Raw genomic sequence first — 14,895 nt, forward strand, 5'->3', positions numbered from 1 at the left:
AAATTGACAAAAACTTGTGTGAGACGGTTCATGAGTCATATTTTGTGAGACAGATATCTTATTTGGGTCATCCATGAAAAATATTACCTTTTATTGTAAATATCGGTAGAATTGATCTTCTCACAGATAAAGATGCGTGATATCATCTCACAAAAGACTTTCTCTTTTAAGATTACAAAAATTTTCTTCAATATCTAATATATTAAATAAAATAAGAGTAATTTTTTTTATTAAATAGAACATATATCAGAGTTAATTAATATAAGTGACGCATGTTCGATAATATGGTAAGTATAGATTTAGTTAAATATTTATTCTATCATAGCTAAAAGAAATATTCATTTTACCATAATTCTTTTTATTAATCAAGATAAATATAAACCAAAAAAATAATAATATTATTATTATTATAATTATATAAACAAGATAAATATAAACCAAAAATGCCTTTCTTCTTCCGGAATAAACAGAATCACTTCCCAAAATGCCTCTTTGAACTAATTAATCACGTATGCATACATATATATATATATATATATGTATGTATGTAAATATACGTGCAATTCATGTATACATACACACACTACGAACATCGATTGATTCACAGCTGAAGAAAACTGTCTTCAGCTCCTTCATTCAAATATTCATTATTTGAAAGAGGCTCAAAGGATCTCTTAACTGTCATATTTCCAATATTTTCCCATTTTTTTTGCTGAATTATGCCTTTCGTATGATTCAGGTATGTGGATTTAGTATTGCTTGTTTTTTTTTTTGGTTTATTTTCAGGATTTTTTTTTTATTGATGATACGTGAATTTGGAGGTGATCTGCGTAGAGATATGGTTTAGAGCCGATTGTATTACGCTAATTGCTGTTTAGGCGTGTTTAGTGGATCTGTGTCGTTATTTTTAATGTGAATAAGTTTGGTGGTTTGATGATTTCGATTTTTGCAGGTCGTTGGATGGTTATTAGTTTTTCCAATTTGGGTGAATAAAAGTAGATTTGTTTTGAAGATTGAGGGAAACAATCAAAATAAAAGTACTAATTTTTTAAAATAGAGGTTTGAGATGAAGAGGTCTAGAGAGGACGTGATCATGAATTCTCAACATAAGCGGCCTGTTATCTCTTCTCGAGTTCCACCGTAAGCTTATTATTATTTTGTTTAGTTTTAGTTTCACTATTTTGTAAAGTTAGTTAATTGATTGTTGGTTTTGTCGTTTTTGTTTTTAAAATTAATGAGACCGATATTCCATCATCAAACCTACAGTTTTGAATGTCGTTAGAAACTATGGTAATCATGAGTTGCATGTATTATGTTAGTCTTTGCATCATCAAGTGTCTAAAAGTTGAGATCTTTTTTACTCATGCTCTTTAGTTATGGTTGTTTCAGTTTTTTTTTGTTGGCCATAGTTATAGATAAAAGAATCAGGCCGGTTTGAAGTATTCATTCCTTTATTTGTATATTCACGCAGTTGTTGCGACACCACATGTTATAATAGTATTTTAGGTTTTCAGAAATAAGTTCGATTCTGATACCTACACTTATAATTGCGTTTCTTTTAATGTGATGCAAGTACTGATTTGTAGTCACGAGTCTTTGATGATGTGATATCTGTAAATGGGTCGATGATAGTTTTTAATCGAGTATTCCTTTGTTCTTATTGATTTAAAACTAATGCTTTGGGATGATGAAGATCCGGTCAAGTCCAGATGGTAACCCCAAGCAGCACACAGAGGCTGACAACAAATGATGCATTGACATATCTGAAGGCTGTGAAGGACATTTTTCAAGACAATAGGGATAAATATGAGGATTTTCTTGACATAATGAAAGATTTCAAGGCTCAAAGGTGTAAATTCTGCTTTCCTCCTTGTTTATTACAGTTATCCCATTGTTCAGATTCTGTAAGTGTAGTGTATTTATAGCCTGTTTACATGGTTTCTTTGCAGAGTTGGTACAACGGGTGTTATATTGAGAGTGAAGGAATTATTTAAAGGGCACCGACACCTAATTTTGGGTTTCAATGCTTTTCTCCCTGTGGGATATGAAATCACTCTCCCAGTGGAGGATGAACCACTTCCAAAGAAGAAGCCAGTAGAGTTTGATGAAGCAATCAACTTTGTAAACAGAATCAAGGTCAACTGCGAAAAGCATTGTACCACTACAGTTATCTACTCTGTACTTTTTAACTAGAATTCAGTGTAAACCTCTTCTGAATGAATTGCAGACTAGATTTCAAGGGGACGATCATGTGTACAAAGCTTTCCTTGATATTTTGAATATGTACAGAAAAGATAATAAGTCAATAACAGAGGTTTATCAAGAGGTATTCCACTATAAATCATATTTCTAACTTTTTAATTACATTCTTAAAGAGTGAGAATAATGACATTTGGGATTCCAATTTTTTTGTAGGTTTCAGTTCTTTTTTGGGGCCATGCTGACCTACTTGTAGAGTTCACACATTTTCTACCAGATACTTCAGGTGATGCATCTGTCCATTTTGCTCAGTCTGATAGAGATTACATACTACCACGGGATGATAGAGGCTCTCCCATGACCATGGCAAGGTCAAGTCTAGTTGACAAGGTAGTTAGTTTCTTTGTGATTGTGTGGGCATGCGTTTTTTTATGGTGTTCTGCTACATTTGTACTCACTTGTCAAAAGCCCGCTCTTTCACACGATGTTGATGACCAGAATGTCGATCACACTGATTCAGATCAGTGGAATTGGATTGAAAAAGTGGAAAAAAAAGAAGACGGGGACCAAAATGAGTGGGAACGCGAGGACAATTTTAATCATAAAAGAAAATCTGCTCGCAAAGATGATTCTGTGACAGACCAGGTTTACCAAGGTAGTTTAAATTCTGCAAGCTTTGTTCCTTGGTAATTTTATGTCCTGGGAAATATATTTAATTTATGTCTTCATTGGTTTGCCTGTTGTTATAGAATCAATTTATCAGAACAGTCAATCTTAACTAAGATTATGTTTGTACAACTTATTATTTTATATATGTTGAATCTTAATCAGTTTTGTTCAAACTCCAGTCGATATGCTTGTAGGAATTTACTCATAATGAATAATATTAAAGCTCGTTAATTGAACTTTTTAATTCTCTTTCTGTTGCAGAATTTTTTTTGTCTTGAGGGGATTAGGATATGAGCACCTTCTGAAAATCAAAGTAGGGACATTCATCATCACTAAATTATGTCAATTTATTCTCAGGGATGCAGGAGCTGGTGTCATCTTTCTGTGAGAAAGTGAAGGAAAGATTACAGGATCCAAATAATTACGAGAAATTTTCAGATTGCGTTCGTTCCTACAAAAGGAAATTCATCACGTCATCTCAATTTCGTATTCTGGTGATCTTCTCTTGAATTATCTTTGCTATTTTTCTTCACACATGACTTGCACATGTCTTGTTATTAATATGGTTCTGTACAAGGGTATATACAGTATTACCTTTTTAACCCTTTTCTGTTGTGGACTGCTTATGCTGTTTCCTTGTGGTTAATATCTACTGCTTCCAATTCATTTTCACAATTCTTTCTTTTGAGACCCCATGAGAGTAAGTACCAATTCATTTTCACAATTCTTTCTTTTGAGACCCCATGAGAACAAGTACCCTTTGAAATTACAAAATCTTTATGTCCGTCCTTCATGTTCCCTGTGTTTGCACGTTGAAAGATGTAAAGCCAAGTCGTTCGATAATTTCCCGATCCATTCAGTAGAGAAATTAGTTAGTAGCTTGTTCCGTGGTCTGAGATTAATTTAAATATCTACTTGTTGATTTTTTATTATGTGCTTACTTCATGAATGAATGAATCTATGTTCTCCTACACCAATCCCCTTGTCAAGTCTACACTAATGGCTATCACTGTTTCTCAGACTGCAATAAAGGTCCATGTTGTCAATAACCACAAATAGGCTTACCGACATTTCTTTTGTGATTTAAATTCAAGAAGTGGTTAAAAAGGAATTTTTAGTTATTGAATTTTTAATTTTTTAATATTTTAATTTCTATGATGTCCTTGGTAAAGTCACTAATCTAGATAGAATCTTTTGGCTTCAGGTGGCTAGTTTGCTAGGGACTCATACAGACCTTATGGAAGAGTGCGAAGATTTCATAATTTATGTTGAGAAGACCGGTAAATGTCAATTTTGGTTTATCTTTAGTACTCTCTCTGAAAGTGCCCCATCTCTGTATGTGCCCCATATATTTCTGTGCCTGGGGATACTTTCTAAAGTGTGTCTTCGTAAAGCTTTTTCAGTTCATACTGAAAAAGCTTATATATATATATATATATATATATATTTTGAGGAACATACTTATAAACTTTTTCGTTCATCCTGATAGTTGTTTACTATGTTAATTATTTGTGTGGTAACAAATTTTCTGAATGATATTGCTAAATCATACAAGAAATGTCTGTATAGAAGTCTGTTACAACTTACACCTATAGCGCCTCAAGAATGATAAATGTCATGTATTGTAACCAATTTATCTCATTTCAGGAAGCTTGTGGAACAATAAAACTATTGTTAGATCTTTAAAGGTGGAAGATCGAGATGCATGTGATCATGACGGAGAAGGCATGGATAAAAGTAAAGATCGAGATATCAGAGAAAGTGATAGATATGATAGGAGTATTGCCTTTAACCCTAAAGATGTTTCGGGACACAGGATGTCTTTACATGCAAGCAAAGACAAGTTGATGGCTAAATCTATTCATGAACTCGATCTCACCGACTGTGAGAGCTGCACCCTAAGTTATCGGCTTCTTCCGCAAAATGTAGGTTTATTTATATATATGTCCATAATGAATCATCTAAATTTTCTACTCATATAACATTGCCATTTCCATAAGACAGTATCCGATTTCATTAGCAAGTCATAGAACAGAGATTGGTGCTAAAGTGCTGAATGATCGATGGGTGTCTGTCACATCAGGAAGTGAGGATTACTCATTCAAACACATGCGGAAAAACCAATATGAGGAAAGCTTGTTCCGTTGCGAGGATGATAGGTGTGGACTTTCTCATGAGTTCAATTGTCACAACTTCACCCCTTAATGAATTTACTTTCATTTTCCTTACACAGATCTTTATGTTTTCTTCTTTTCTATGCTGTCATCACTTGCTATTCCATAAGTCTCTAGCATAGGCTTCTTTATCCTTGCATAACATCTTAAACAGATACTATAAATTTAGCATCTGAATTGTTGTTCGCTTTTCAATAACTATTGGTGGCTGTTCGGAGCTTCTTTTACTTCTTTTTCATTTGTCTAATTGGAGATGAATATTGGTCCCTGGTGGATTTTCTTTCATTTTAATTGCCAATTGGCTATCTGCCAGGTTTGAACTTGACATGTTGTTGGAATCTGTGAACGCAACAACAAAGCAGGTTGAAGAACTCTTAGACAGTATTAACGTTAATACAAGCATGACAGATAGTTCATTTCGCGTGGAAGATCATTTGACAGGTTCAGCCAATGAGTGTGATGAAATATGAATCCTCATATTATTATGCCTTGCACCGATTTAAAGTTCATTTCCTTTTTTCCTCGTTTCAGCTCTTAATCTACGGTGCATTGAGCGTTTATATGGGGATCATGGGCTTGATGTAATGGATGTATTAAGGAAGAACGCTTTGCTTTCCTTGCCGGTTATATTAACCCGGTTGAAACAAAAACAAGAAGAATGGGCAAGGTGTCGCTCCGAATTTAATAAAGTGTGGGCTGAAATTTATGCGAAGAACTACCACAAGTCACTAGACCATCGAAGCTTCTATTTTAAGCAGCAGGATACAAAGAACTTAAGCGCTAAAGGTAAAATAGGTTAATTTTTTTTGACTTGGTTCCTTATCTCATTTTACAAGGCTATGTTTTTGTTCATTATTTGTTTTACTATATGATAATTTTAAAAATTACAGTCAAGTATTAGAAAAGTATGAAAATGGTTCTCTGTGTTGATCAGTACATAAAATAGAAATTTGAAGCATATTTTATTTTCAGTCATGGATGATGATGCTTTAATGATTGCAAGCATCTTACACAATTTTATGATATACATGCTTTTTTCAGTGATTGCCATTTTATTGTCTTCAGATTTCATGCTTTGGAAATTTTATGTATCAATTGAAGATTTGTTGGATTTTGGTGGAACACTGTGTATTCTTTACTGTGTTATTATGGCATCTTTTGTTTATTTGATTTGTAGTTTGTGCTTTTTGTTTTTACAAGTGATGGTGTTCTCCACTTGCCATAAACTTGATACAGTCTACTTCTTACCTGCGTGTCCATTCTTCTGGCTGGAGTTTTAGAGTTAACTACTGGTGAAGATATTGTTTATTTTTAGTTTTTTTTTGGCCGGGTGGGTCTTTGGATGATGTTCCTTTTTACCTGCGTGTCCATTCTTTTTATGATATTCCTTTTTTGTCCTTCAGTTTTCAGTTTAATTTTCTCACCGTTGCTTTCAGCCACGCACCCCACTCGTTTGTCACCATTTTTGCTCTCCTTGCCTGGTTTTACCAGATCCCTGTTTCATTATACATGGCCACACCAGTCTCCCTCCACATTGATGCCTCTGAGTCAGGTATCTGATTCTGGGTACCTAGAGTTTCTCCTATTTTCTTCCGTTATTTGTCTTCTCATGTGTGTTTGGATCTGAGTTCCTTTTATGCATAATACAATTTTTTTAATGTAAAAATTATCGTTTGTTGACCGAAGATCTATTTTTGTAATTTAATAAAGATCCAGACACATATTTGGCTTTTTTCCAGAATTGAGGTTTGTTCAGTTCTGTATATGGATCTGAAGCAACTTGGTTTCTTGCGTTGTTACTTTCTTGTGATTCTTGTTAACATTAAAAAATCTGTACATTCATCAAAATTAAAGATTAAAAATTGTTTGTATGGTGTAGTCAGGCATCTGATTCTGGGTACCTATGGTTTCTCCTTTTTTATTCCATTATTTGTCTTCTCATTTGTGTTTGGATCCGAGTTCCTTTTATGCATAACATAACTTTTTTTGTGTAAAAATTTTCCATTGTTGACTGAAGATCTATTTTTGAAATTTAATAAAGATCCAGTCACTTATTTGGCCATTTTTCCAGAATTGAGGTTTGTTCAGCTACCTGTTACCTGTATATGGATCTGAAGCATCTTGATTTCTCCCATTGTTACTTTCCTGTGATTCTTGTTAACATTAAAAAATCTGTACATTCATCAAAATTGAAGGTTAAAAATTGTTTGTGTTGCTTCCGTGATCGCATTCTTCAAGGAAATTCTTGATCTGAAAAATCTCATGAGTCTGCCAGTTCAAAACTCTGATTACGAAGTGTACAAATAAATTATGCCTGCTCAATTTCGATATTTGATTTTCTCTCTTTTCACTGAAAATGACAAATGACCAAAAAATTGTGAGAATGAGATTGCAACAAGTCTTGACTCTAATATTTGTTTGTTTTGTTTTTGTTTTAGTTTTAGTTTAGTTTTAGTTTTCGTTTTCGTTTTTGTTTTTTATTTTTATTTTATTTTATCTTAATAATGTAGGATAAGGCTTTTTTTAATTCCTTTCCAATCTTCTCACTAGTTTTCCCTTATAAAACATTTTGCATCCATCATTGATATTGCTGCAGATGGAAATAAAAACTCCACAGATAATTTTGCAATTCTTCAAGATTGATCTACTGGTATTTAATATTATCATAAATTCATACTAACAAGGGATGCCTAATTGAGTTCCTCTCTCTCTCTCTCTCTCTCTCTCTCTCTCTCTCTCTCTCTCTCTCTCTCTCTCTCTCTCTCTTGCATGTTAAGTGTATTATCTCTTCCCATAAAATGTTGGTCTGAGCTTGTATATTACACAAGTTTTGAAATTTATTTTCCTCCAGGCTGATTTTTGGCTGCTGCCGTGCAAACTAAGTAATAAACTGTATCTAGTCAAAGAAGTTGGATTTCTACAATTGATAATAAAGTTTAGCTGGAAAACATCAACCGATTTCTCCCTCTCCCTCTCTCTCCCTTTGTCTACTTCTATCTTGAAAATTAATACCGTGATTTTTAATGACCACATATTTTCATTATGATTTTCTCTACATTCAGCATTGTTAGCTGAGATCAAAGAAATCAGTGAAAAGTACCAGAATGAAGGTGATATGCTTCTCTCAATTGGTGCTGGATATAGGCAATCTAAACAACCTCATATGGAATTTAAGTATTCCGATCATGAAATCCATGAAGATCTTTATCAGCTCATGAAATATTCATGTGGAGAATTTTTTACGTCGGAACAGCATGACAAAATCATGACAATTTGGACAACCTTCCTTGAGCCAATGCTTGGTGTTCCTGCCCGTCCACACAGTTCTGACTCTGAAGATGTCAAGCATATCAATTATGTAGCCGAAGATGTGGCCAATATTGGTGTAGAAGTGAATGCTAGTCCTCTTGGTAAGGCAACTTCAGGAAACTGCAAATCAGTGGACCTGTTGAAAAATGGTGACAAAAATATTCCGACTGAACAACCTAGCTCCAGCAAAGAGCAGATGGGAAATGGCGGCGATGGGGTTAATATTGACGGTTCATATCATAAGAGTGATGTCTGTATGGCATCCAAAAATGCAGCGATGCAGACTGATCGCAGTATAATGTCTGTCGCCTCAGGGTCAAGCAAACAAGCTGGTGTCTTTGAGCAACGCGCATCTGCCGAAAGTGGCATTAATGAGGAAAACACTTCAAATAGGCAGAATGGTTCATATTTAATTCTTTAATCTAGTTTTTTACTTTTGAGATGTATTGTTAAATTTAAGGCAGCTTTTAATTATTGTGCTCTTTGCTATTGCATCAGGACCTGATGTTGCCAATTCTGATTATCCAATAGTGGCAATGCTTAGTGAAGAATCACAGGTAAATAAGATTTGCGTGAATTGAATTTTAGTACTTTATTAGCAATCCCTCTATAAGTTTGGCTTGGGCATGATTATTTTGGTATTTGATAGCTACCACCTTTGCTTTGTCTGGTTGCAAGGAAATCTGATGATGAAAGTACTTAGATTTTAGAGAAGATTCCGTGAAGGGAAAGAAAGATGTAGGAAAGTTTTCATGTTCTTCACATCTGTTTCAGAAAATTTCCTTTCGAATAATCCGGGGCCTGATGAAAATTGGAAGTTGTGAATATAATACTTGATAGATTCAAATATATTTAATTCTTTGCATAAATTAATGAATGTTCAGGTAAAATGAAGGTGAGAAAGAGAACATACAAAATCATACTTGTAAACATGTAGTTAAGTAAAATGACGTGGCCACTTGTTATAAATTGCTGTTGATTGGTTATGCAATTATCTGAGATATGTTAAAATTTGAACTAGAAATTTACTGGAATGTCAATGTTTAATTTTATTCTTCAATATATTTTGAGGTGTGATGAGTTTTGTGGGAACACTGGCCCCTATAATTAGGGGGACTGGCAGCGGCTGTTATCCTCCTAAGTCCTATCTAAACCTGAAATAACTATAATATCGGCTCTCCTCACACTTTTTGTGACCTCTTTCCCCTCCAACCAGAAGCAGGTTTTGGATCAAATTTAAAGCCACTCTTTTATGTACTACCACAGAAAAAAAGGCAATGGATCCATGTTTAATTACCTACAACTTACTCATCCCTCGAACTTCCTGCCATATCATTTGTTACCCATCGAAGTATATAGAAGCTATTTCTTTTGACTAATTTGGATTCATTCTAAGACATGGATGATTAAGAAGACATTTAGGTACAGTTTGGTACATAGGATATGATAAGTAAGGGATATATAGTATAAGGATAAATCAAGGATAAATATAATGATAAGATAATATGTTGAATGTTTGTTATGATTTTAACAAGAGTGATTAAATTTATATATTGAATTGTAATGACAAAATTAACCCTACAACAAAAACTTATATTTCATTGTTATCAAGATCTTGTAATTGCATATCTCAGTTCTTAAATTACGTTATATATATATTATATATATATATATTTATATACACACACATATATATACATGTGTGTGTGTATATATATATTTGTGTGTGTATATATATGTATCTATATATTTGTATATATGTATGTATTCAATAAACATTTAACATTAACTTAAATGCATTTAAATTGGGGGTAATTAAGTCATTTGTAATGTATTTTATCATTACATTAAAATTATCACACCTCTTACAAAGGATGTTTTATCATTCTCAAAATCTATTTATCAAGGGCCTATGATATTATCATGGGCTTTTTAAAAAGGTACCAAACATGAGATAAGGGAGATTATTTATCAATCCTACCCTTATCACATGTACCAAACCATGCCTTACAGTAGCTGAGAATAAAAGTTTTTATTAAGAAGCAAATCACTTGACAGTTTCTAATTTTTCTCACCATGCTGTGTTTGGTGGTACATCGACTTCTGGGTGGAGAATGTTGAATATTTGTTAGAACAGAAAACGGAAATGATTTTCCTTGGAGCTCTTGCAAGCAAACTAATACCTGATTATCATTTATTTAATATTTTCTGAATGACAGTGATCCTTTCATTCAATCAAGGAAATAACCAGAGTTACAAATTTTTGTTTCTTCTCTTCTTTACCTTACAAAAATTACTAGCAAAATGATCAACTTGTAAGGTGAACATAATTTATTTTATCACCTTAACTGGTAATTGAATGTTATTGAACCATTATATTACATGAAACATAACTTCTCCTCTAGTTTATAGTTGACAAATTTGATTTCCATTAGCTCAGAAGCTATTTGAACTTGTTTTCTGGCTTTTGTAATATGCACACTAATCTTTCTTAACAATTGCAGAATAGATTCTGCTTTTGAGCCAATTTTGCACTGTGTTTCCACTGTATTTTTAGTTTTGTTATCTCATTCCATTTTTCTCTGTTGCCTGATTATGCTGCAGGATGATGGTAGTACAAGACCTGCTTCATCTTCAATTAAGGTGGTGTATGAAGATGTCAAAGCTCAGAACTGTAAAGAAGAAACTGAAGGTACTGCTAAAAATGAACGAGAAGAGGGTGAATTATCTCCTACTAGAGATCTTGATCAGAATAATTTAGCACCATTTGGAAATATTGGTACCGAAGCAGCACAAACTCCTTTTATAAGTGCTGGAAGCACGAAAAGAACTGAAGAAGAAAAATGTAAGGAGGATGCTGAAGAAACTGAGGCTAATGCTGACGATGGAGATGAAATGAGTACCAAGGGCTCATCAGACGGTGAGAATCTCTCTGAAAATGTTGATGCTTCAGAAAGTGAGTCAGCTGATGGAGTAGAGTGTTCGCCTGAAGAGCCTGACGAAGATGGAGAACATAATGAGAATGATAGCAAGATTGAAAGTGATGGAGATGTAGGTGGCGCGGTGAATGCCCATGACACTGAGGGACTGACTGTATTTACTGATCGTTTTTCACAGAACGCAAAACCTCTGACAATGAAAATCCCAGTGGGTTTACTGGGCAAAGCCAAGAATTCAGAATTTTTTTACGGAAATGATTCCTTCTATTTGTTGTTCAGGCTTCACCAGGTAAGGTGTATCTATCTATAGGATGGGTTTATGCTTTTTAACGGGTTCTTTGGGGTGTTCTAAGTAATTATTACACCCTCAATTGTACTGAATACACTAATTTACAGATGTTGTATGAAAGAATGCATAGTGCGAAACTGCACTCTTTATCTCCAGAAAATAAATGGAGGATTGCAAGTGATGCAAATCCAACTAATTCGTATGCTAGGTAGTATATCTAGACTTTTTCATAGTTTTCTTTTCATGGGAGGAAGCTCATTAAACATTGTTAATGAATCATAAACTTGAAATCATTGCGATTTGGAGCAGATTTAAGGATTCTCTACACAGTTTACTGAATGGCTCATCTGATAATACAAAGTTTGAGGATGACTGCCGAGCTATTATTGGTACTCAATCATACATCCTTTTTACCGTAGACAAGCTGATACATAAACTTGTCAAGCAGGTGATTGGAACATATTCTTCTTTATCCCCCAGTTTGTTTTGTAATTATTTGTGTAGTTAGTAACCTATGTACCTTGGTATTTGCAGCTACAGACGATTGCAACAGAGGAAATGGAAAACAAACTCCTCCATCTATGTGCATACGAGAGGTCAAGAGATCCTGAAAAGGTTTCTGATGCAATTTATCATGAGAACGCATGTTTTCTTATTCCTGAAGATAACCTGTATCGAATAGAATGTGTAAGTTCATGTCAGTTTTTCATTTTGTTTTTCAATTGAAATGTTGGTAACCTGATAAAACTATTATTTTCAATTTACAAATAAGTTTAGTTAAATTTAGAGTCTGATAAATGAATATGCACTTCCATTGCAGTTGGCTTCTCCAAGGCGTCTAACCATACAGCTCATGAAAAATGAGAATGATAAACTTGAAGTGAATGCTGTCTCCATGGATCCCAGTTTCGTCGCATATCTGAATGATGTCCTCTTATCAGTTCCTCCAGATAGAAAGGAAAAACCAGGGGTATTCTTGAAGAGGTATGATGTGGCTGAAAATTGTTAAATTACGTGTTTCCATATGCATTTATTAATCCTGGCATATAATTTTCAGAAATAAAAGAAAATGCACAATTGGAGATGAGATCTGTGACGTGCAGAAATCCATGGAAGAACTTGTAATCTATAATGGCCTGGAAAGTAAGGTGGTTTGCAGTACATTGAAGGTAATAGTAGTTTCAAAGCTTTAAATGTGCTTTTATTACTCGTGTAAAATTTATTTCTGCAAATTGAATACCCTTTCTTTGGCTAATTTTTGTTTGTCCTGGCATGATTTAGGCAGCTTATGTTTTAGACACAGAAGACTTCCTCTATCGGACAGGGAAAAGGAGGAAGATTTCAAATCAGAATGGCTCGTGCACTGATGCTGTCAATGGAGCTTCCAATGGTGTTTCCAATGGAGCTTCCAACGGGTATTCTCACAGAGTCAATCGACTTCGCAAGTTGATGTTTAGTTGATAGTTTACATTTTTCAGGGAAACGTGAAAGTATGCCTTTCAATTGTTTATTTGAATTTCACTCGTTCATTGTTCAGTTCCAATGCTCCGGTGCACGGAAGTTGCACTTATTAACTGTGAATGGACTGTTTGATACACAGGTGCAGCCGTTCGTTAAAGGAGTAGAGCCCAGAAGTAAACTAAAATAAACTTTCTTTTACTAGTTCCTGGATTAATAATAATGGTAGTGAAAGGAAGTGATTTTAGCACCATAGGTGTAGACTGAGTAAATTTCGATCTAAAATATAGAAATTTGTTCACTTTCATTCACAGTGATTCAGGCTATACTATTATTATCCAGTTTTGCTATTGTGGCATCTGGATTTTGTCGGGCTAAGAGTAACATGGAGTTCGTTTGGGTGTTTCATGTACAATGAGTTTCTAGAATATTTAAGAAACACATGTGTCGGACGGACATGAACTGATTTATGACTTGTAAACAGCACGTGTATTGCACGTACTCAAGAAGTACGTGTGTCGAACATGAATAATTGTTATTGAATTATTATTAAAAAAGAAGCACGTCTGTTGCACGTGAATATTCATAAAATACGGGTGTCATGTACAAATAATCACTTTTCGTTTGTGGTTGGTAGATCATATTGATTATGAAGATTTTGATGGGCCTGTGGCCATTTAATCCTGAATTTGGGTTTTTCTTTAATTTAAATCAACCAAAGTATAGTTATTGAGAATAACATCTCAGTATGTTACTGATAAATTATATATGATATATCATATTGTTGAATCGTAGCTCGTCAGACTTATTCATGAAAAGTATTTATTATTCAATATAAAGGCTTTATAAACATTCGCATTGATAATTTGAGCAAATCAAAAGAATATATTTTTCAATGTTTGTTTAAAAAATCACTAAATTGTTTACATGTACTATTGGCTGTGGATGCAATGCATCAATATAAAGTTGTATTACGAATTTCGAGTGATATATTAAAATTTTATTTTAATTTAAAAACAAAACGTTCGATTAATCCTACAAGGTGTTATAAACAATAAGAGTTCAATAGAAGTGTGAGTTGACCACACTTAATGAATTATTAGTCCACCGACTCACGTGTTGCGTGCTTGTATAATATTTTTTATAATTCATTTGATTTATATTTAAATGAGGATCAAAATATAATTATAAGAAATAGCGATGGACAACACTGTAATTTTGATATATAAATTAAAAAAATTAAAAGAATAAAATATAACCTCAGTAAAAATTGAACTTATAACCTAAACCCTAAAAAACAATGACTCTATCTTCTGAACTACATATAACTTGCAATAAAGTTTTAACATTTTATTAATATATATAATTATTAAAACAGATTATGACACCAAATTAGTTACTCTAAGTATCTCAACCTTAATAAAATAGTATATATAGTATAGATTAACAATAATTATAATGTAATTAAATAAAAACTTTAAAACATACGGAAAACCGGAATAAAGGAAAACATTAAAAATGGAAGAATTCACACTTATTACTATTAAATCAAACAAATGAACCCATTGAATTAGCACAAATTCAAATAGTATAAAATTAGAGATGATAATAAGTCGAGTTTACGCTATCAAATAGATTTCTTATTTATTAAACTAATTTTTTTAATACGCTATCAAATAGATTTCTTATTTATTAAACTAATTTTTTTTATAAAAAAAGGAAAAAGAAAATGAATAGCACGAATTCAAATAATATAAAGTTAGAGACGATAATGAATCAAGTTTACATGGATTTCTTATTTATTAAACTAATTATTTTTTAAAAAAAGGAAAAAGAAAATGAGTCGGGTAGTGTCAAA

General features: G+C 33.2%; 1 protein-coding gene across 5 annotated transcripts; it reads left to right on the top strand.

Annotated features, from left to right (window-relative positions):
* Nucleotides 1–455: 455 nt before the first annotated feature.
* LOC140830651 (paired amphipathic helix protein Sin3-like 4) lies at nucleotides 456–13,342 on the top strand. Of its 5 annotated transcripts, XM_073194068.1 has the most exons (23): nucleotides 456–739; nucleotides 953–1,140; nucleotides 1,694–1,849; nucleotides 1,950–2,136; nucleotides 2,228–2,326; nucleotides 2,416–2,589; nucleotides 2,668–2,854; nucleotides 3,226–3,362; nucleotides 4,073–4,148; nucleotides 4,516–4,793; nucleotides 4,873–5,027; nucleotides 5,356–5,483; nucleotides 5,574–5,828; nucleotides 8,105–8,752; nucleotides 8,850–8,908; nucleotides 10,956–11,579; nucleotides 11,687–11,787; nucleotides 11,889–12,027; nucleotides 12,114–12,266; nucleotides 12,400–12,563; nucleotides 12,637–12,748; nucleotides 12,861–13,069; nucleotides 13,180–13,342. In XM_073194068.1, exons 2-22 carry the CDS (start codon nucleotides 1,067–1,069, stop codon nucleotides 13,038–13,040), a joined length of 4,086 nt encoding a protein of 1,361 aa, XP_073050169.1. In that variant the 5' UTR covers nucleotides 456–739; nucleotides 953–1,066; the 3' UTR covers nucleotides 13,041–13,069; nucleotides 13,180–13,342. The 5 variants fall into 5 exon arrangements, with proteins under 5 accessions (XP_073050169.1, XP_073050168.1, XP_073050170.1 ...); XM_073194067.1 differs by having other exon boundaries at nucleotides 12,861–13,342; XM_073194069.1 differs by having other exon boundaries at nucleotides 12,120–12,266; nucleotides 12,861–13,342.
* The last annotated feature ends 1,553 nt before the right edge of the window (nucleotides 13,343–14,895 follow it).

The sequence above is a fragment of the Primulina eburnea genome, chromosome 4, assembly GCF_022965805.1.
Source record: "Primulina eburnea isolate SZY01 chromosome 4, ASM2296580v1, whole genome shotgun sequence".
NCBI classification, from domain to species: Eukaryota; Viridiplantae; Streptophyta; class Magnoliopsida; order Lamiales; family Gesneriaceae; genus Primulina; species Primulina eburnea.